Source organism: Sceloporus undulatus, chromosome 4 (assembly GCF_019175285.1).
Source record: "Sceloporus undulatus isolate JIND9_A2432 ecotype Alabama chromosome 4, SceUnd_v1.1, whole genome shotgun sequence".
NCBI classification, from domain to species: Eukaryota; Metazoa; Chordata; class Lepidosauria; order Squamata; family Phrynosomatidae; genus Sceloporus; species Sceloporus undulatus.
This window is the reverse complement of record NC_056525.1, coordinates 144908884-144932233: the sequence shown is the minus strand read 5'-3', so window position 1 is coordinate 144932233 and position 23350 is coordinate 144908884. Positions and strand designations below refer to the sequence as shown.

Below are 23350 nucleotides of genomic sequence, written 5' to 3'. Positions count from 1 at the left end.
TTAATATATAATATATAATAATAAAAAGATATTTCAAATTTTCACGTTAACCGCGTGAAACGTGTCGTTGTTGTTGTTGTTAAGTGTCCTTGAGGTGGCCCCGAACAGACCCATGAGACCAGTGTGTTTCGTGGTGACCTTGTGGATGAGATCTCCAAGATCTCTGTCCTCCAGTGCTCTGCTTGCTTCCTGTGGATCCATGCTTATGATCTCCCTGACTGAGTCTGTTCATCTGACATATAGTCTAAGGCCCTTATCACATGAGCAAAATTTGAAGTTATTCCAGGGTCAATGTGAAGGCAATGCAGGGGCAACCATGGGGTTTCAATCAGGAGCCATTTTAAACACAATCGCAGGTCATTCCGGGATCATTCCAGGGTTAGGTAAGTCCTCTTTCCCCCCAAATTTACCTAACCCTGGAATGATCCCCGATTGTGTTTAGGATGGCTCCTGATTGCGTTTGGTGTCTTGTGATAAACAAACTTGAAACTTTACCTAACCCTGGAATGACCCCCGATTGCGTTTAAGATGGCTCCTGTTTGCGTTTGGCGTCATGTGATAAACAAACTTGAAACCCCATGATTGCCCCTGCATTGCCTTCACATAGACCCTGGGCTAACTTCAATTTTTGCTCATGTACTGCCTTCAGCTTCTCCTAGCATTATTATCTTTTCAAGTCAGTAATGCTTTCTCATCATTTGGCCAAAGTACCTCAGCCTCAGTTTGATGAACCACTGACTTCCAGGTGGATTTCTGGTATGGAGAGGCACGGATAAGGACCCTCCGACACAGCCATTGTGACAAGTCCAACTGCTGATGCCTTTGTATGCGTGTGTTTATGTATGTGGCTTCAAGTCACCTATCCACTGATGGCGACCCCATGAGTCAACAAGTAACTTGAAGGGACATACACACAATTATGGGTATGGAAAGATATTTGGTATTATTTTGTTGTTTCAGACCTTATATACATTTCATACAGCTTGAGTCAGTCGGGCAGTGAATCTAGTCCAAGATTTATGTCAAACTATTTTTAAAAACTATGTATGGTGCTGCACTTAATTTCTGGATGAAGTTCAGCATTTTGGACTTTGTCTTATCTTTTGGACACTGTGTAAAAATAAAATTTTAATCTTGAATAAGTAATGTTCTGCCTTCACTGTTTCTGCCGCACCAAGTAGAGAGTTATTTGCCATAGAAATACCTGCTCCGTTTTATTCTTTGCATCTTTCTGAGGAATTTGACCAGCGTCCCACACCCTTAAAATGGGTGGGACCAGTGTCCCACACCCTTAATATCCCCCTAGGCAAAAACACTCCATTCATGGTCCCGAAGAGGAAGAAGTAGCTGCAAAATTTAATCTATTATCTTTAATTTAAATTAATTGCACATTCCAGCAATGGCTATATTCTTATATGACTTTCAAGAGCAGCAGTATAATCACTCCTAGGAAACCAACTATGACAATGAACGTCAACTGGTAATGTTTTCCTCATTTTACTGATCATTGTTTTTCTGAAAGAAATAATTGTATTTTTACTGGCCTTATTCTAGGCCGCAAATATTTTCAATAGCTTTAAACAAGCACAGTCTGATACCAACAGTGCAATTAGTGGTCAGTTGTCCTACATATGCTCCCCAAGATAATTTCCCCATATGACACTATTTATTTATTTATTTATTTAGAGTATTTATACCCCGCTCTTCATCCACAAAGACTCTCAGAGATTGTTAATTTGACAGGTCCATGCCCCCAGGTTTACAATCTAAGCAGACATGACACAAAAGGAGAAGTGAATGACAGTGAAGAAGGGAATCACTAAAGGATTAATTGGAAACCCAGCCCCATAAGTGGAATGGTAACTTTGCCAACAGCACAAGAGCCAGTAGAGCACTTCAGAATTGGCCAGGATGTTGTGGAATCGTTGTCTGCTGGGGAAAACCCGAATCACTAATGATCACTAATTAAACAGACACTAATCATCTTTGCATATCCTCCCAGTCCCACCCTGCCATTCAACAACAGAACAATACAGAGATTAACATGGAAATCCCTCCTCCCTACCCTAGGGTCACACAGTATATATATACCCCACTCTCTTCCATGCCAGCATTCTCTGAAGATGCCAGCCACAGAAGCTGGTGAAACGTCAGGAATAAACTTATAGAACATGGCCACATAGCCCAAAAAATCCACAAAAACTATGGATGCCAGCCATGAAAGCCTTCGACTTCACATCAATCTAGTTTGTTTTTCTGTGCCTTCAAGTCACTTGTGACATATGACAACCCTAAAGCAAACCTATTATGGTTTTTTTTAAGGCAAGATTTGTGTAGTCTGGCCTTCAGATTGACTCCTTCCCGATTGATTGATTGGATTGATTCCCACAGATATAAGCTTAGGTCTGCAACCGGTGCCTAGAGCACCACAGAGGGATTTTGCCCTTGCCTTCTTCTATGGTTGAGAGAGTGTTACTTGCCCAAAGTCACCCAGTAGGTTTTTGTGTTTGAGCAGGAATGTTAACGCTGATCTCCTAGAATCCTACCCCAACACTCAAACCACTATACCATGCAGGAGCTTTGCCATTGCCTTCCCTTAAAGCTAAGAGCATGTGATTTGCCCAAGGTCACCCAGTGAGTTTCATGGCCAAGCTGGGTATCAGACCCTGGTCCCCAGAATGATATTCCAACTCTCGAACCACTATGCCACACTGGTTCTTAACAGAAGTATGGGGCAGGATATATAGGGGCTGTTCCCACTACATTTTAAACCAGATCTCGATCCAGTGTAAACCATGATGGTTCCCACTTATTCGGAAAGGGGGGCATGTTTTTTACCAATTTTTACCCATTTAAAATGGGGTGTTTTTTGGGTTGAATCAATTTATTTGGAAATAAATCAATTCAGCCCAAGTGGGAACCAAGCGGAATTGAATTGGATCCTAAGGACTGGAGCGTGGCTTTGGTGCGGCCTTTGGACTCTTAGGATGCATGTATAATTGAAATACCATACCTCCAAAGTGACTCGAAGCAGCTTTATTTTGGCTGTCTGTAACAGGCCATAGTGTGAGTGCAGGAAGCGAATCAAGAGGTAAGTGGAAATGAGGCTTTAGTGTCATTGGCAGAAGGAAGTTTGCAGAAACTTACTTCCCCACCTTCCTTCAGCAGCCCAACATACATTTCCCCAACTTTCCCCAACATACATTTTTGTTTGCTTTTTTGACTGGAGAATTCCACTGCATAGTTCAAACAAATGTGCATTTCAAAGGATAACTGTGTTTCATTACACATGTTGTTGTTGCATGCTTTCAAGTCATTTCCAACCTATGACAACCCTAAGGTAAACCTATCACACAGGTATCTTGGCAAGATTTATTCAGAGGGGTTTTGTCCTTGCCTGCCTTTGAGGCTGAGAGAGTGCAACTTGCCCAATATCATCCAATGGCTTTCCATGGCTGAACAAGTATTCAAATCCTGGTCTCTGGAATCGTAATCCAATGCTCAAACCACTATACCAAGCTGGCTCTTATTGCACATACTGGTTTTAAAATGTAAAATTACGTAAACTTGAAGTAAAACGCAAACTACACAAACATGTCTTTCCATCCCTACCCATTGCCTACAGACTAGTAGGGCTATAGAGATGACTGGGAATACTGGGATTACTGCCATCTTCATTATGCATACATGTTTCTGATTTGGCATATACAGAAGTTTACAAGAGATTCTGATGTCTATCATAAGTGTTTATCACACTGAGGTTTTTGCATCTCAGATCCAGGGTCACTGCGGGTCCAACGATGCGGATTCACGGCATAACGTGAATGTGTTATCAGTCGAGATTCATTTCTACGGGAACTCCTTCTGTGGCGCTTCCGCAGTGATTCCAAAGTGACTCCTAATTTTGGTGAATTCGGTAAAAAGTGAATTCACAGAATTCGCATTCAAGCTCATTTCGATTATTTCAATCTGAATTGGTCTGGTGTGGAATGCAACTTTGCTTCCATCCCAGTACACTCCCCCCAAACCTCCAAAGAGGCAAATTGCCCCAATTGCTTCTGTTGCTCGAAATGGTAGATGACGGGGTGGAGGGAATGAAACAGGAGGCTGGAGAGAGAGTTGGGAGCAACAGAAGGGGCCATCGGAGGCTGGGGGGAGCAACAAACTCCAGCTCCCAGAATTCCATAGCACTGAGCCAGGACAGTGAAAGTGGAGTGAAACCAGATTATTTCCCAAGTGCGGATGCAACCTAAGAGAAGGCAACTGTTACAAAGGGAAGCAGAGTGGATTGGATTCAGGGAGGTGGTATTTTAGGGAGCATGGAGAATAAGGGAAACTGGATCATTTCTGCAATCCTCCAAAATCGGTCTCCTTCAGATCCAAAGGATTTACTTACAAGTAAACCTGCAGCTTCTACACTGATTATTTTGCAATGAATAATAATAATAATAATAATTCCATAATAATAATAATAATAATAATAATAATAATAACAACAACAACAATAAATGAATGAGGGCTCTGACTCGGAGGATAGATATAGATGTGGCTGAAATGGATGAGGAGAATGATAGGAGAATAGATGTAGATGAAATAGAGGAGGAGAATGAAAGGAGAATAGATGTAGATGTGGCTGAAATGGATGGGGGCTCTGACATGAAGGACCTCGTTTGAATTTGGCTACCAGGAATGGGAAAATAGAAGGGAAGAAGAAAGGTGAAGCTGTCATTCACATGAAAGTGGAACCAGGCTCCCTTCTTCACCCCAGAAGTACAAAGGTTCAGGATGCATTCAGACCCCCACTGAGCATGCGCAAGGGTCCCAGTTTGAATAGTTGAATCCACATGGTATGCACCGTTGTGGTAATACAATGTGCACTCACTCCGCTTTGCATGAATCCGCATTATGTGACTTGCCTTGGATTCGATCCCCCCTCAATTTGGAAGGGCAATGGAAGGGCAACCAGGTGTGATAAAACATGTGCGTTATAACATAAATTTGCATAGCTGAACCAGGAGTCACCCCGGATTTGAGCGGCAAAAACCTCCATGTGATAAACACCACTGAGAAGGAATATTTTGAAAGCAGGTAGTGGTAGAGATGTGGATCAGGGGGATAGGAGCTTTCTTCTTCAAAGGCCAGGGGAAAGCATTGCTGCTGCCATAGTGCAGAAATAATGCAGTTTGATACTGCTTTAACTGTCATGGCTTCATCCTATGGAAACCTGGATTTGTAGTTTGTTGTGGCAGCAAAGTTCACTGGCAGGGAAGGCTAAATATGTCACAGAGCTACAAATCCGAGAATTCCATAGCACTGAGCCATGGCAATTAAAGCAGTGTCAAACTGCATTTATTCTGCACTGTTGATGCAATCTTTGGGCCTTATCGCATTGCAAAGGAAAGATGAGAGGGAGCAAAATAGAAACTTGCTTACCTTCCTGCATGCCTATGAAGCACTTCCACTCTACTGCCAAAGAAGACAATCATAAATGTGTGATGTTTATCCTGCTGGAAAAATAAATTTGGCAAAAGCCACACATTTACCACCAATTCCCTCTGGAGGAAGAATGGAAGTACTATGATGTTGTGTGGAAAGGTATGCCAGAAGCCATTTCTACCTCACTCCCTTTCGTCTTTCTTTTGCAATGAGATAATGTCCTTAGTTCTCTAGAGTCACCCACTGCTTGTCTTTTTGGAGTGTAGGAACTTATTGTTTGGAAAAAGCTCCCCAAACCCTAACACCAGATTGATTACTGTAACCTTTCCTAGTTTGGTCTCTTGTTTAGAGTCCCCTCACCCAGCAAGACATCAACTCTTGCAACACACTTTTGCAAAATTTAAACTTCCTTCTACAACAGTCATAGGAAGAAGCAGACATCTGAATTGTTTGATAGATACAGCCTTGTATATTTTCGTGGGACTGTGTGTGTATGTGCCTTCAAGGTATCTTTCGATTTATAGTGACCCCATTAATTTCATAGGGCTTTCTTAGGCAAGGAATACTCAGATGTGTTTGTGCCAGTTGCCTCCTCTATCCTGGTTATGGTAAGGGGGAAATTGCTGTGTTCCTTTGGCAGCATCTGGTCTGCAAAGTATTCTCCCTGCCTGCCCAAAATATTCCTTTAAAAAAAACCCTTGGGGAACAAGAGAAGCCTTCCTCTCTGAATCACGTCTCCTCCCCTTTCCTGTCTTTCTGGATCAGGCATTTACCTTTAAAGCAACCACCTCTTCCTCAACACAGTGTACAGTATCTACCAGAACATCTGAAAGAAAGAACAAGAGAGCTGAGTAACAAGCAATATTAAAGCTGTTCTTGCTTGGGGGGTTAAAACAGCTGACATCTTACAAGTTTCTGCCTTCTTCAGTCTTCCCTGGATTCTGATCACATCACCTCCAGTCCAGGTATGTACAAGTAGGATAACTATGCCTACTAGGCCACTGTTGTTGAAATCAGTGGGGCTTTCAAGTAAAGATGCATGGGATCAAGATGTTGAGTAGTAAGAATCAAGAAATAGATATTTATTTTTTCATCGATAAACCTCTTCTACATTGAATGATACGCAGTTTCTTTGAAGAGAAATAAAGCACTATCATTGCAATTCTTTAAACCCACTGCCTAATGTTATTCAAGACATCGGCTTGATTAAAGGGAAAAAACAACTGTGCCAACCATCACTTCATACTCCTGGCAAGTATGATCTATCCCTTTCCCAGCCGACCATTTAGCAAAGAGAAAGAGAAAGGATAGCAGACAGAGAAGAGATGTTAGAAAGAGAAGAGGATACAAGAAAAAAAAGTCAAACCTATAATGGGGTTTTCATGGCATGATTTGTTCAGAGGAGGTTTCCCTTTGCCTTCCCCTGAGACCAAGAAAGTGTGACTTGCTCAAGATTACACAATGGGATTCTATGGCTATGGGAGTGATTCAAAACCTGGTCTCCAGAGCTATAACCCAATGCTCAAATCACTATACCTAGCTGGCTTTAACTGTGTTTAGTAAGTTTTGCTGCTGCTGTTGTTGTTGTTGTTGTTGTGTGCCTTCAAGTTGTTTCCCACTTATGGAGACCCTTAGGCCAGTGTGAGATACAGATTTTTCTAAGTACCAAAGTACCAAATCAAATGAATCTGGACAAAACAAGTGAAGCAGCAATTTCCAATTTATTCATTACAATCTTGCAAGAAGGGGTGTCTCTGGCAAGTAGGCACACCGTCTGAGGTTTTACACAGTATTTATAAGACATTTTCTGTTACAATATTTCTATCTCATTTTTTTATTGGCTAGATCTAGACATGTGATCAATTTTAAGACCACCTTTCCAAGTATGTGAAAACTCCACCCATAACATATCTCATCATACGTCTCATGACCATTTAAATTAGCCATTATAGATTCATAGGTGTGTTCTAATATTCATCACCCCCTATTACGCATGGTCAGTTAGAAATTTTTTGTGAACTTTAAGTCACCCTTTTATAAAAAAAGTATTCTTGTCAATTAGTGAGAATAAAACTCCCGTATTTCTTTATTTATTTCTCCCTTGTCACATTGTCCTAGATTTACAGGTGCAGACAAAAGTTTTTCCTTTGAAGCTTCTTTGTCTAATTTAACTGTTATATTTGCAATGCAAGTCTATTTCATTATATATATATATATATATATATATATATATATATATATATAGAGAACACTTAGCCATTTTGATAATCTTAATAGAGACAAAAAATACTATTTAAAATAACTCAGTCCAGCATATTTTATAAGCGTATCTTATTATCAACAACATAACCCCCCCTTTATTCTTGTAAAACAATATATTTAATAAATAACAGTGTTATAAAAAGTTTATCTAAAAACTCTTTCTTTTACTAACCTATATATTTTTATAAAATTCCCTTTCAGTTAAAGGCCTCAGCTGACCTTTAATCAATCCTATTAGAATAGATATATTGATTATAATATTATACATACAGTATATATATATGTAATTTAATTATAGCATACATTTATATAGTCTAACACAATTTCTATTCTATTCATGTGTTTCTAACTCTTTTATTAAATCTTGTTTGATTCAAATCCATTTCTCTCAGCCAGTGATGGTGAACCTTTTAGAGGCTGAGTGCCCAAACTGCAACCCAAAACCCACTTATTTATTGCAAAGTGTCATGTCCCTCTGGCTTTCTAGTAACAAACTCTGGCAAACTCTGTGCTGGGGTGATGGCACATATGCCCACAGAGAGAGCTCTGAGTGTCACCTCTGGCACGCGTGTCATAGGTTCGCCATCACTGCCTTAGGCAGACCTATCATGTGGTTTTCTTGACAAGATTTGTTCAAAGGGGATTTGCCATGGCCATCCTCTGAGACTGAAAGAGTGTGACTTCCCCAAGGTCAGCCAGTGGGTTTACATGGCTGAACTGGAATTTGAACCCTGCTCTACTGAGTCAGAATCCAGTGCTCAAACCACTAGGCCACATTGGCTCTTAGTAAGGTTTAGTAAAGGTATAACATAATAATTGAAGCCACATATACAAGGGGAAATCCTCACTCTAATAAACCATAGTTTATTTGCCCAGGATTTTCCCCCTCCGTACTAGTCCAATGTTTCTTTCTTGCCATTCCTACTTTTTACGGTGACTGTTCTGGGGTTAAGAGCAGTAAGGCATCTATGTGTATCCTATACAATATTTGCTTATAACTGCCCGCATGAAGAATATTGGACCAGCAGATATGTGCATATAACTATTGGAAACAGACTTCAGTTTTACATAGAAACACTAAAGGATATACTGTATATACTCATGTATAAGACTAAAAATTTTAGTCAAAAAATTAACCCAAAAAACCTAAGTTGACTTATCCATGGGTCAATGTAAGTACTGTGCTTTGACTCTTATAAAAAAGGAACCATCCCCTGCTGAAAGCCAAGAGTGTTATCTGTCCTTGTAGCATTGACTATTCTACTCCCTCATCCATCCTGCCTTTAGTGTGAGAGCAAACAGTTATGCCTGCTGGGATTTTGTAGTTTCTTTGGCATTGTTTTCCTTCATTTCATCCTTTAGATCCTTTATTACATGCCCCTATGTTTTAACCTCAACTTATCCACGGGGCATATCAAAATCCTTAATTTTGGCCCCAAAACCTGGGGACTTAAACGTGAGGTCAACTTATATTTGAGCATATACGGTACACTAATAGTAGTTCCAATATGTTAAAACAGCTTCTTGACATCTGTGGAAGCATCAGTATAAAATTAAAGTGTGGCCTCCACAGTACTAACATTATCCCTCCTGCATTTTTGGATGCTCTGTGTAGGGCTGCTCCCTATAGGATTGGTTTTGAGCGTTTATCTGATCCAGTGGGCTGATCTAGAAAACCACCAGTACTGTGGCAGTGGCAATTTCCCACCCAAGTTACCTTGATTCCAAAGCCTTACTTTGAGGATCTCCCAGAGCCAACATGTAGGAAGCAGTTCACCCTGGAAAGCAATGTGGAATGCAGTGAACTTGGAGAATTTGGTCTTCCCAGGACATGGGATTATGCTTTATGCCTCACTGAACCTAATGGGAAGGTCAGCCCTCATAAAATAACTCTCAAGTTGAATAAAATAATGTGTTTTTAAATTAACAGCACAACCCTGGACACATTTGCCCAGTGGCATAGTGGTTTGAGTGTTGGACTGTGACTCTGGAGATCAGGGTTTGATTCACGGCTCAGCCACGAAACCCACTGTGTGACCTTGGGTACGTCACATGTTCTCAGCCTCAAGAAAGGCAATGGCAAACCTCCTCTGAACAAATCTTGTCAAGATTTGTGATAGGTTCACCTTAGGGTTGCCATAGGTCAGAAACAACTTGAAGGCACACGATAATACCAATTCCCCCCATTACGATATTGAATGGGCTGTACTCCCATGTACAAAATTGCAGCCTCAACAGTAGCTTTAAAGTTATCAGCTATCTAAGTAAAATTAGACTAGTCAAGGATGGTTCTGTGATTAGACAAAGTGAGGTGCTGCCTGAAGCAGCTGATTTTGGAAGTCAGCAAAATGTAGTTTAAGTTGCTGTTGCTGCTGTTATTGTTATTAATGTTTACTCTTAGTGATAGGACCATGTGGTGTTTTCTGTCTCTGGAAACAAAGTCTAGGATACTGTTGGAGAACTGTGGCAGCATAACTGCCCCAGCATAGGTACTGGTGGCAGAAGAGAAAAGCCATGACATTGGAAAAGCAAGCTGATTTTGTCTGCCTTCTCTCACCCACTCCTGCATGTCCTTGGAAAAAGTACAACTGCTAGTGTAGTGGATGAGCAAAATACTGTGGCCAAATTTGAATTTTAGGCACTTTCATTGGAGAATGAACAGCAAATTCCCCACTGTTTGCTCATCATCAGGTAGCAAGATGTCTTGGGATGCTAACTCCCCCACATTTTTAATTTGTTGTTAATTGCTATCAAGTCAGCTTCAACTCATGGTGACTATAGGAATGATTGACCTCTAAGAGCCCTAGTTTAACAGCCCTTGTTAAGTCTTGCAAATTCAGGGCTATGGCTTCATTAACTTGACTCTACCCACCTGTAATGTGACCTTCCGCTTTTCCTCCTGTCTTCAGTTTTACCAAGCATTATACTCTGAGTCATATCGTCCCATGATGTGGCCTAAGTATGGTAGCCTCAGTTTGTTCATCTTAGGCGGATTACAGACCGCCCATTTGGGGTGGCCTGCACCCGCCCCTTTCCCCGCTGTATAGGGGCCTCAGCTGCCAGAACGGCAGCTTCCGAGGCCCTGATCCACCACTTTCCAGGCCACGGGGAAGCAGCAAAAGGCCGCTTCCCCGCGGCCCGGAAAGGGGTATCCTTGGGGCTTGAAGACACCTGATGACGGCGGGAAGGAGGAGAAAGGGGGCACTCGGCCCCTTTCTCCTCTGCGTTGCTGGCGCAGCCATGTAAAGGCTGCACCCAGTAACACAAAGCTGGAAGGAGCTCCGAAACGGAGCTCCTTCCGGGGCCGCAGAAAGGGCGCTCTAGGCGCCCTCGCGCAGCCCCACTACGTCACAACCGCGCCACCCCGTTTAGAGGCGGCGCGGTCATGACGTCGTAATGACAGCCCCCGTGTGGAACGGGAGCTGCCATTTTGTAAGTGCTGAGCACGTACTAGGGTTGGAGGCATCTGGAAGGGACGCCCCTTTCTAACCCTAGTACGTGCTGAGCACGTACTTTTATGCCCGTCTGTAACGGGCCTGAGCTTCTTAAGAAAGTTCAGGCCTGATTTGCCCTGAAATCCATTTACTGGCCATTCTGACAGTTTTTAATATCTACCCTTTGTATAAAATATGACAACCCAAAGTGCATTATATAATTTTACAAACATTGCACTATTCAAAAAGAACAAACTGCATAGCAGAACAAATATTTCAACTCTACAGCCTCTTTGGCTTTAGCAGGCGCCATAGTTTTCAGTCTATATTCCTTCCTACACCACTACAATATTCAATTTGTTTTATGTATACAATGAATAATTAATTAGTTTAATTAAAAAGTGCTAGGCTATCCATAAACATAGTATCTGAAATCTAGGCAATCAGGTTTTGCTAATGATCTGGTGCCTCTCTTCTCTTATATCCACACACACACACCTTAAGTTGTATATCTGTTGTTCATTAACCTTTCAGACACTGGATTAAAAGAGAATAGCATATAACTTGAAAAATTCTGATTAAAAAGGTTCTAACAATGCTTTAAAATGTTATGTAAAATAACATCTACAAAAATACATTAAGCATTACACCAAAAAGAGAGAGTTTCATTAATAGAATCATAGAGTTGGAAGAGACCTCAAGTCTAACCCCCTACCATGGAGCAATACAAAATCAAAGCAGTCATTAGGATGTGTTTGAAATGTAACTCTGTTAAACCCTCACTAGCCCCAATGGTAATGAATTAGCTGCAATATTTTAAACTGTAACTTCCATTTGCTGATATCATGAAAAGTCATGGATTGAATTAGGAGGTAATCAGAAGCAAGATCTTGCGCCGGTGGATAGTAGTTGATGTTTTCAGTTTATATACTGCTTCAAGGCAATAATGCTTTTCCATTCTGTTGTTGTTGTGTGCCTTCAAGTCATTCCTGACATATTGTGTCCATAAGGCAAACCTACTGCAGGTTTTCATGGCAAGATTTGTTCAGGGTTGGGTGGCCCTGCCTTCCTGTGAGGATGAGAGAATGTGAATGTATCATGGTGTCCAGTGGGTTTCCATGGCCAAGTGGAGATTCAGACCCTGATCTCCAAAGTCATAGTTCGCGGCTCAGACCACCACAGCACACTGGTTCTTTTACCCATTCTGTGGATGATATAAAATAGGAAAGAAGGGTAAGCTTTGAAGTACATGTTATATTTTTAACTACATATTATATCGACATTTTCATGAGTATCCTGTCATCAGGCACACTGTCTGAAGACAGCTGAATAGTCTCTTTGCACCAGACTATTATGACAGTTTCATCATTGGGTGGCTTTGAAACCAATCTCCACTTTTTGTCTCACATTGTCACTGCTGCTTTGATGCGCCCTGCCCTCTAGCCATTCACTCCAAGATATGGGCGACAACATTGGTATTTAGATTTGCATGTTGATGTGTTTAATTACAGCTTGCTGCTGCTGTTCTGTATCATGTTTGTTCAAGGCTGCTGAGTAAACTTTCTCACATTCTCCTAATCACTATGATGATACTTAGCTGTAATGTGAGGAAACAGACAACAGCTTTTCAGCAGAGAATGGAAAAGTTGCAAGTAGGGGATTCACACTGGCCATGTTGACTGGGGGATTCTGGAAGGTGAACTTCAGAAAAATAACTTCTCCATGCTCTATTCTTCAAAGCATTAAATACAAGAGAGGCCCTATTGCCTCTGGTGTGCATACCATTGTTGTTGTGTGCTTTCAGTTTATGACCATCCTATGGCAACCCTATCATAGGGTTTTCTTAGTAAGATTTGTTTGAGAGAGGTGCCATTGCTGTCCTCTGAGGCTGAGAGAGTGTGACTTGCCCAAGTTCACCCAGTGGGTTTCCATTGCTAACTGAGGTTTTGAACTCTGTTCTCCCAGAATCCTTAGATATAGCTGGTTTTTGCAGAGTTTTTAAAAATCCACATAACCCATTCAGGCATTCCCAATAGCACTAGGACATGAAGGACATATGTCCTGTATCATGTCACTATCAATTCTCTTAAAAACTATAGTTTCTTTACAGCATCTGCTGATTCTTTATAGAGACACAGTCTTAATCTGTGCACAGCCTGACAGTCAGGCTAAGCAACAAAAAAGAAGAAATTCACAATCATGGAATCTACTAATATTCAGAAGGCCAGAATCCCATTTTGAACAATATTTCTATGCAGACAAAAATATTTACTTTTTGGATTACTGGCTGATATGCATTTATTAAGAGCACATTAAATTGTACTGCAGTGATTCCCAGCTTCTGGTCTGCCAAGCATTTTGGATTTCATCATCATGAAGTCCCAGCCAGCTTGGCCAACAGTGAAGAATTCTTGGAGCTGAAGTCCAAAGCATCTGGAGATGCAAATGTTGGGGACCGTTGACTTATTATAAATAAACTGAAATCTTCTGTGAGAGCCCATCTCGCAATTAAGATACAGTCATTTCAATTAGTGATGCTTCTAATATTCACTCAGGTTGTGCAGGAACTACTCCGTAACTGAAAAAAGGAATGAAAAATGGATCACCAGTGACTAGAACAGATGATAGGACATTAAATGCTGGGCTAATGTTTATATATAGCATTTTATTTTGTTTTTCATCTTCTTCTGGCTTTTCAGGTTTAATACATTTTAGTCATTAAGGTTTTCTTAACATCATACTCATGCCTAACTCCTATTAAAAATTATGTTCATACCTTATAACTCAGATTGTCAGATACCAGATCCTCTAAACATTTCTGTCTCTTGCCTAGGTGTGGCTTCAGAATAATACAAAGATGAGAGAAAAGTAGCTTTATAAGGACAGAACCTAACACGTCCAGTCACTGGCTCCTAAATTTCATTTTAATCTTATCTTTCTATTGTTTGTTTGTTTGGTAGGGGAGGGTGTTTTACAATGGCTTGTATGTTTCCTTTTTAATTTGCTCTAATTAGATTTTGTTTTCATTCCCAGAATTTTTCATGACTAGTAAAGATTTGCCTTTCCAATATGACATTGGAAGAAGAAGCAATTATGTGGGCCGTGGCAAGGAAGTACAAGTTGAAAACATCAGCGCATATGTTAGCCAACCTGATTATGGCTCGAACAAAGCTGTAATTCTGGTTCATGACATCTATGGATGGCAGTTCCCAGATACCAGATATATTACTGATATACTTGCAACTAATGGATACATGTGAGTATTGTTGTTGTTACTCTTGTTCTTATTAATTTATTATTCCAAGTATTTATCAAGCCATTTTTAGGATGTTATGATACAATATGCTGACCTTTACCATCTTCGGCCTTTAGCAAGAGGCCAATTTATGAGACAATGAGGAGGTTCATCCTCCACTAGAGGAGTTTGGCTGAGAGTCTCAGTGGGAAGACTGTTGGTTGCCTCTCTGGCATCTGCTTCCTAATGATAGGGCTGGCCTGCTGTGATTGTCCTTATTCTCTAGACAAACCTCTGCTGCCATCTCCTGGCTTCAGAATATCCTTTTAGATCACAGCTGCTTCTCTAGTATTGACTGTCACCACCACAACCCCGCTCTTCAAGACTCCAGCAGTACTTTCCATTTTCTGCCAGCCAGGCATGTAACAAGAAGGCTGCAACACTGGTGCCCCATTCTCTGCCTTGTTCCAAGTGGCACCATCTCTAAAGTGCATGCATCCACCATCTCTCTCCTCATTCACCTCCACTCATTCCTGGCCTTTTGGTCCACTAATACTGCACATATACAATACATATAGAAACATCATTATCCTGAGCCAGAGAGCACTGGTGTTGGCAGGGAATGGGGAGAAATGAGTACCCAGGCCTTAGAACTAATTCATGTACAAAATTATATCCTCCTCCTTCAGTCCCATTCACTTTAATATTTGTCTTCATCCAACACCTTCATCAACCCTAATTTTCATGCTTAGAATTTTACTTAAAATCTGAAAAAATGAGAGGAATAATGACCAACTTTAGTTTGAGTACCTGACTGCAGACTGTCTATTTATAATATTTGTTGCTCAGCTGGAAACCTAACTGAATAATACAGGCCATTAGTAACTAACACCTTACCATTTTTCCATCTAGAACCATCTGCCCAGACTTTTTTCTAGGAAAAGAACCTTGGAAATCAAATAATCATTGGCATGATTTCCCAGACTGGTTAAAGCATCGAGATCCCATGAAAGTGGACAAGTAAGGCTAATGTTTATTTCACAATTACGAGTAATTGAAATGAGGAGATATTAATTGAGAAATATTAATTGATAATTAGTTAGCAAGTTATATTACCAGAAGGGGGCACTGATTAGCAGTTCACCTAGCACATATATTTCATCGTTCTTTTTTTTTTTTTTTTTAATCAGTAGAAAAGCACTTTAGGGCAAATGTAAAGTTAAAATATTACAACACCTTAAAATGGCAAATAGGGGAATAGCAATAATAAATGAGTGTCAAATGAACACTTATCGCAATAGACAGCCAGCCAACCAAAATATCACTGTGTATGTCTATAACACATCGTTGATAAAATGGAGGAATAATAGAAAGTCAGTCTTAGACTGCTCAGTGGTTCTGTGTGTGTGTGTGTTTTAAAGATGGATTTTGTTAGCTCCCAAAAGAAAGAGAAGGAATTAAATAAAGGTTAGATAATAATAGTTTAATTATATTGTCTGGGAAACATTAACAGATGTGCCAGTGGCACCCTGACCTTGGAGAAGGGAAATCAACTTTGCAACCCGCTCCATACCTTCAGTGCTTGTTCCAGAATGCTGGAAAACCCTCTGGAGTAGGATTTTGTGCAGATCTGTGTGAGGTGCGGTAGGAGAAGAAAATCCTGTTTTACTAGTGGTTGGTTGGAAACATGCTATTGCGTTTGGGCTGATGTTACGTGGAGGCCCTATAAAAATAAGTGAACAGAGAATGGCAATTATACATGCCTAGTATAAAATAGTATGGAGGTGGGAGGGAGGTCCAGTGTCAAAAATCTCTTAAGTTTCAACTCTTATGACGATATGTTTTTTTTCCTGTCATTCTTCCATGTTTCTGACAGAGTGCAAAATGGAGGAGTAGCATCAAATTTGGCCCCCTTCCTTTTCTGGAAGCACATAAAGAGGGCCCTGGGATTTTACAGTTCATCATTTCCTGTATTTATTGTGTAGAAATCCAGGCATTTAAAACTCCATGTAATAATAATAATACAATTTATTTATATTCTGGTTTTTTGCAAGGAATCAAAGCGGATTACAGCAGTATAAAGATAAAACATGGTACAGTTAAAATTACAATTTAAAAAACCCCATATCCCCACCCTCTCCCCAGTCATCAAAACCTAATCAAATTAATTAAAAGAGATTAAATAATAAACTGAGTTAAAACGATCAAAGCGAGTTCCCTAAAATTGCAGGTAGAGGTGGGTGGGAAGATGTCTTCTTCTGGAGGGGGGGAGGACAGGGCCGATGGTAGCATTGGGGGAGGCTAATCTAGGAGGGCTAATCTGGAAAGGCATGTCGGAAAAGATCCATCTTAATGGCCTTTTTAAAGGCGTCTAAGGTGGTAATATGACAGATCTTGTCTGGCAGGCCATTTCAGAGCCTAGGAGTGGCAGAAGAAAAGGTCCTCTGGGTCACCGTAGACAATCTATTTTTTTTTTATTTATTTTATTTATATCACTTATCCATATCCAAATTCCATTTTCCCCGAATCAGTCCCGCAGATCCCTCTGTTACATATTGAGACTTTGGCATAGAAAGAACAACAATTAAAGAAAAAAATTGGAAAAACAAACATTCAAACAAACAAAGGGACAAAGTCAGGGCACCAAAATTTTTCCTTAATCGGTAGTCATATAAACATAAATATATGCTGGTGTGCTCAAAAACGCCGACCAACAGCACCATAAATAGTCTGCTATTCCTCGTTACAAATTATCAGTGAATCCACATTTCCTTAACTTTCCCCCATTTCTTTTGAAAGTGTTGCTCTGATTTCCCTGGCCATTTCAGAGCCTAGGAGTGGCAGAAGAAAAGGTCCTCTGGGTCACCGTAGACAATCTAGTCTTCTTAGACTCCAACAGAGTCTTCCCAGAGGTCCGAAGAGAGCAGGGAGGATTGTGTGGAAGAAGGTGCTCCCACAAGTAGTCAGGACCCAGGCCATGTAGGGCTTTAAAGGTCATAACCAACACTTTGTACCTTGTCCAGAAACTAATAGGCAGCCAGTGGAGAGATTTTAAAACAGGTGTAATATGGGAAGTTCTAGCTGTGCCCGAGACCAACCTGGCTGCCATATTTTGTACCAGTTGAAGTTTCCAAACTTGACACGGTGGTAACCCCATGTAGAGCACGTTGCAGAAGTTAAGCCAAGATGTTACCAGCGCATGTACAACTGTTTCAAGGTCTCCCGGCTTCAGGAAGGGGCGCAGCTGGCGTATCAGCTGAGGCTGATAACAAGTGTTCCTGACCATCGCATCCACCTGAGCAGTCAGTTGGAGCGACGAATCAAGGAGCACCCCCAGACTGCAGACAGGGTCCTTCAGGGGAAGTGTGACCCTGTCCAGAAGTGGCTGGCATATTTCCATTCTCAGATTAGGGGTTCCTGTGACAAGTACCTCCATCTTACCTGGATTTAGCTTGTGTTTGTTTTCCCTCATCCAGTCCATTACCACCCCAAGACAGGCATTCAGAGGAGAGATGCCATCCTTAGTCACTGCATCAGTCTGAGACATAGAGAAGTATATTTGGGTGTCATCAGCATACTGATAACACCCCGCCCCATGTCTCTGGATGATCTCATCCAGTGGCTTCATGTAAATATTAAACAGCATGGGAGACAGGATGGGGGAAGCCAGATTTTAGCTCTCTTTTAAAAGAGCAACTGTCTCCCAGCATCACCATATGGAATCTGCCTGAGAGGTAGGAATGGAACCTCTACAAAGCAGTGTCTCCAATTCACAATTCTCTCAGGCGTTCCAGAAGGATACCATGGTCTACTATGGTATCGAAGGCCACTGAGAGGTCCAAGAGCACCAACAGGGTCACACTTCCCCTGTCAATGCCCAGATGGAGATCATTGACTAAGGCGACCATGGCAGTCTCAGCTCCGTATCCCGTCCTAAATCCAGTTTGAAAAGGATTTAGAAAATCCGTTTCTTCCAAGACTTCTTGGAGTTGAATGGCGACCGCCCTCTCAATCACCTTGCTTAAGAATAGTAAAAGAGAGACTGTCTAATAGTTATTTTTGTCCAGAGGGGCCAAGGGAAGGCTTTTTTAAGAGTGGTTTTACCACTGCTTCTTTAAGACAAGGTGGTAGGCAGCCTTCCCTGAAGGATTTGTTGATTATGTTTACCAACAGCACTCAGAACAGCTGGTGCCATTTAAAACTAGTTGCTGAACAATCTGAAAAAGGTTCTAATAACCTACATTTCAAATACGCAGCACCTAACCAAGTAGAGCTATATTTTATAAGAAGTAGAATGCCTCCCCTCCATCAATAGGGAAGCTGCAGGAACAAATTTTTGGTTTGCTATTTCTTTTCAGATTGTTACATAGATGTCTTAATTTCTCATTGTTCTATGCCTTAGGACAACTGCTGTGATTATGAAGTTTCTAAAGGAGAAGTACAATGTGGTGAAGATTGGTGCTGTCGGTTTTTCCTGGGGTGGAATGGCTGTACATCACTTGATGCTGACAAATCATCAACTAAAAGCTGGAATATCAGACTATGGTAGTGAAAAATACTTGCTACCTTAAGCAGGCTTGTATAAGTTCAAATATTTCAACACTTCTAAACTAACTCCATGTAGAAATTAGCCACAAGTTTCAATACAGTATTTCAGAAATATATACTCCATTTATCTACTGATCAAACAAGAAAAGTAGAACTGCAAGCCTATGCACATTTGCATTGGAATAAGACTCTTTGAAGACTGGAGAGCTTACATCTGAGTAAAACTGCATGCTTGTAGTAATGAAAGAAAGAGTATATTTTCTGGAGGTTAAAAAAACATTTCTAAATATAATGGCAACTAAAATGAAATGACAAAAGCAAAGGCAAAATCTTCCCTTTTTTCAGAAATAACAATAATGTATTAAGTTTACCAGAGCCTATTCCATCTTAAAAACTCTTTGCCTGAATTTCAGTTCTACTTAAATATACTGTAGTGCTAACTATATGTCACAAACTTGTAAACAACTACTCACTGCTGATTTCTTGCAAGTAAGCTAGCAACCGGTTGTCCAGAATGGAAAGTTTTACACAATATGCTTCATTTATCAATCATTATTAGACTACAATGACCAATGCAATGGTTTATAAAGAAATGGACGAGTATAATTTCCACCCAGCTAATAACCTTTGTAGAAAGGATAACATGCTATGATATTTGTTAATGCTTCCTACTTTGCTGATCAGCAGAACATTGCACAATATTACAGGATCAGATTTGTGAAGAAGGACTCACAAAAATTTCAGAGCAAATAATACTGCAGTTATTTGGGGATTCTGGGAGCTGAATTTTTTTTAAAATGTTTCCAAGCTCTGAGAAACAGATGGCATTTTTGCCATATCTATTTATATACAAATAGGCAGAGGAAACAGGCAGAAACATGGTAAGCACACAGCTGTTGAATGCCGTGTGGGAAAAACATGTAGGTTTTCCTACCTATGGCCTGTTACAGACTGCCAAAATAAAGCTGCTTTGGGTCTCTTTGGAGGTATGCTATTTAAATGATGCATGGGTCCTAAGAGTCCGGAGGTCGCGCCAAAGCCACACTCCATTCCTAAGCACTGGAGTGCAACTTTGGTGCAGCTTCCGGATTCTTAGGATGCAGGCATCATTTAAATAGCATACCTCCAAAGAGACCCGAAGCAGCTTTATTTTGGCAGTCTGTAACAGGCCTATATTTCCTTTATTAAAATTGAGGTTTCTTTTAAACTCCCTGCCACAAAGCTGTCTCACCTATTAATCTTAAGCACTATCATGAGACATCTACCTATAGTACTATTTTAGAAACGGAGTATTGTGGTTCAGTTAGCACAGGCATGGGACTGATATCACCACTAGAGACAACATAATACTGTATTAAATATCTAAAATAGTAAATTGAATAATTAAAACATTTCGGATCAGGGAGTATTGGGTTGCTTCTCAAAAACAGGAATGTATTTAAATTACTTGGTTTCATTGCTAATAGGTAGGTGAGTTTTCTTCAGACAAACATTACTCAAGAGTTTTCCCCCTCTAACCCCTTTCTCTCTAAAATCCATCACAACCAATCTCTTACAAGCAAATTCTTGATGCTGCATAGCAGTGTTCCCCTGGCTCCAGCACCTCCTATTGCCTCTGGCTTCTAGGATGATTCAGTTTCCCCAGGGGCAAAAAATGTCAGGCCATTGAGAGGTTGTGCTCACCAACCCTTCATGCTACACTGTTCCCACGGTTGTCAATGCAAAACCAGCAAGAAGGAAGCTGCCAGTGCATTATCCTGTCCCATAGAGACCTGTTGTGGAAAGAGGGAGACAGGGAAAAGGAAGAGATGAAGCAGTAGCAAGTCCTGCCATTTTTGGTGACAAAATTATGGAAACAGGGCAAAATAAGAGGTTAAAAAATGCCCTTGTTAAACACCATAAAATTATTGCTGACTATCTTGATTAAGACTCTTAATGAGGTTTATGCTAGTCAGACATCTCCCTAAAACTTTCTGGGGCTAGGTCCTGCTGCTTGTTTGAAGTTTCACCATAACCTTACAGCACCAGCTGTAGCTTCTACTCACAGAAGAGTTTTCTATGGCTGTCCACTTTCTCCATTCCTTAACTGTGTTCTTAAAGATTGCTACACATGGCTATTAAACCACAATTAGAGCCACAAAAAGCAGCCTTGGTGATACTTATCACAGAACAGTGCCTCCGACCTGTAGCTGCTGTGTTCTCAAAGCACGGTTAGTGCATCCCTTTTCACTGATAGGGGAAACCTGTTGACAAGCTAACAATCGCACAAGTCCCCAGGTGCAAAATGGCACTGGTGGGACAGTTGCGATACTGGCAGTAATGTCAGTGTTTTCTCCTCTCCCCCTCTCATCCCTCCACTTTCCTATTCTCAAGGAGCCTGATTACCTTTAAATTATTTTTATTTCTTTTTTAAAACCTTCAATTGCAGTAGCAGAGCCCTGGAATTGCATGAAAAAGTTTTGTTAAAATAAATAAAAATAAAATAATCAAAGGCATGCTGGGTAGGGCATAATGGGGCATGGAAGTGGGTTAAGGAGCAGTCAGGAAGAAAATGCAGTGATAGCAGCAGCCCCAGTCATATAACTGTGAAGGTTGTGATGTACTAATGTGATTGTGATTCAATAATGGATGCTCTGAAACTAGTATGTTTCCATTTTTTTAACAACTGACATGATTGCTGTGACAACGGAGCTTGTATAGTAATGCCCTTTACTCTCTGACATGTCTTGTAAATCTGGCCAGACTATCTAACCAATCAAGCTCTTTGTGTACCTTCCAGCTAGTCCAGTTTTTTATTGACCTCTCCACTCCAAGGATCTATAGAGTGGCATGTTTTCCTCCTGGTCATTTAAAAACTCAACTTGAAACCTTTCTATAACAACCCTATGTAAGCCAGATGCTGCTACCTTAGGCCCACTGCTAAGGGCTTTAGTCCTACTCATTTATGTTGTATAAATGCATTCAGAGGTTACTCAAAGAATATAAACATTCAAAACAGAACCAAGAAAGTAAAGCAGAGCATTTCTTCACAATTAGTCCAACCTATCTCCAGATTGCTTCCAGTTATCCAGCTTGAAAATCAGCTTCCTGCTTTTTCTCTGGCCAAATACAAACCTTTTTACTTTTTAAGCACTGTCTCCAAATACATGCCAGAATCCTTTGAAACATTGATTAATAGATTTTAATAAAACAAAGAAAAAATTGTAGTCTAAACTGGCTGAATGTACTAGTGTTCCTAGGCCTATCGTCCTCAGGATGACAACCCTATGCTTGGACAGGTGGCAGAACCAAGCTCCAGACCTGAATGGGAGTTCTACCCTGGCTTTGTGCAAGCCCAAAGTCTCAAATGCAATATTATGTTAAAGGTGATGATTTCTAAGTTGTGAAACCAATATTCTGAGAGCATAGACAGTGAAAAGACATACTGTATGCAGAAATTTATTATTTGACTTGCAATTCATTGTGAAAGCATGGCTGTAAGTGTCTCCTTAAATATGTTTTAGGAATAATCAGGGACTCTGAAGATAGATTGTGTTGCTGAATCCCACCTTTTTCATTTTTGGTGGAAAAGATCACACCATTTCTCTGGATCAGTAAGCAATTCTAATTCAGATTCAGACTCTAATTAACCTCCGTGCCTGTGCATGTAATATGAATGGAGAGTGGGGGAACACAAAATCCATGCCATACCCATGCACGCATTTTTAAAAAGAAAGTAGCATGCACATTTCCTGCTGTAGTGGTGAGGTTGTGAGCATTGACAGAACTGAATGAAGTAGTCCTCTATAGCTGAAAGAAGAGCAAAAAAAAGGGAGGGAGGATAAAGGAAGGAATAGAATTTCTGTTTGGTATTAGTTAACACTGGATGACACAAGTGAATATGGGGGCAGGGAGGGGTCTCATGTGCTGAAAGCTAGCTATCCTCGACTAAAGCACCAGCCTTAAGGACCAATTTATCTGCATGGGGAAAGAGGCTGTTTTTCAGAAGGTCCCAACTTCAGTTACCCTTCAGCGCAAGCAGGTAAAAGCCCCTGCCTGAAACTCTGGAGCACCATTCATACTTGCACCACTTATAGCTGGCCATCATGTCTCGTGAAGTTACTCATGATGTGGAGCACCGTGCTACAAAAGAACTTGGAAGAACCGGGTTCTTTTACTGTGAGGGACGCTGCTAGTTTTGGACTGCGGCGCCTTCCCACAGTTTAAATAGGCAACACCATACCACCATTTCGGGGTGGTCTGTACTGCCCCATAAACTGTAATTTAAAAGGCTTAAGACTACTTCTTAGAAACTTTTGGGAGATATGCACCAGTATTGCTTTTTCAAAAGAAACAGATTTAGAGCTGCATGGGAACTCATGAATGGCAACTGCCTTAGAATTTCTATCTCTTTAATTATGTCACTCTGATTCTGCGGCAGTTGCTCACGGTGAGG

At 40.8% G+C, this 23350-nt stretch overlaps 1 protein-coding gene across 1 annotated transcript in view; it reads left to right on the top strand.

Moving 5' to 3' along the window:
• The first annotated feature begins 1321 nt into the window (after positions 1–1321).
• The window catches only part of LOC121928842 (carboxymethylenebutenolidase homolog), a 24635-nt gene continuing 2606 nt past the window's right edge, over positions 1322–23350 (top strand). The window contains exons 1-5 of the mRNA XM_042464089.1: positions 1322–1480; positions 6202–6401; positions 14166–14388; positions 15280–15387; positions 18770–18912. Of these exons, the coding sequence (XP_042320023.1) occupies positions 14174–14388; positions 15280–15387; positions 18770–18912 (466 nt within the window). The 5' untranslated portion in view covers positions 1322–1480; positions 6202–6401; positions 14166–14173. The remainder of the gene's footprint in view (positions 1481–6201; positions 6402–14165; positions 14389–15279; positions 15388–18769; positions 18913–23350) is intronic.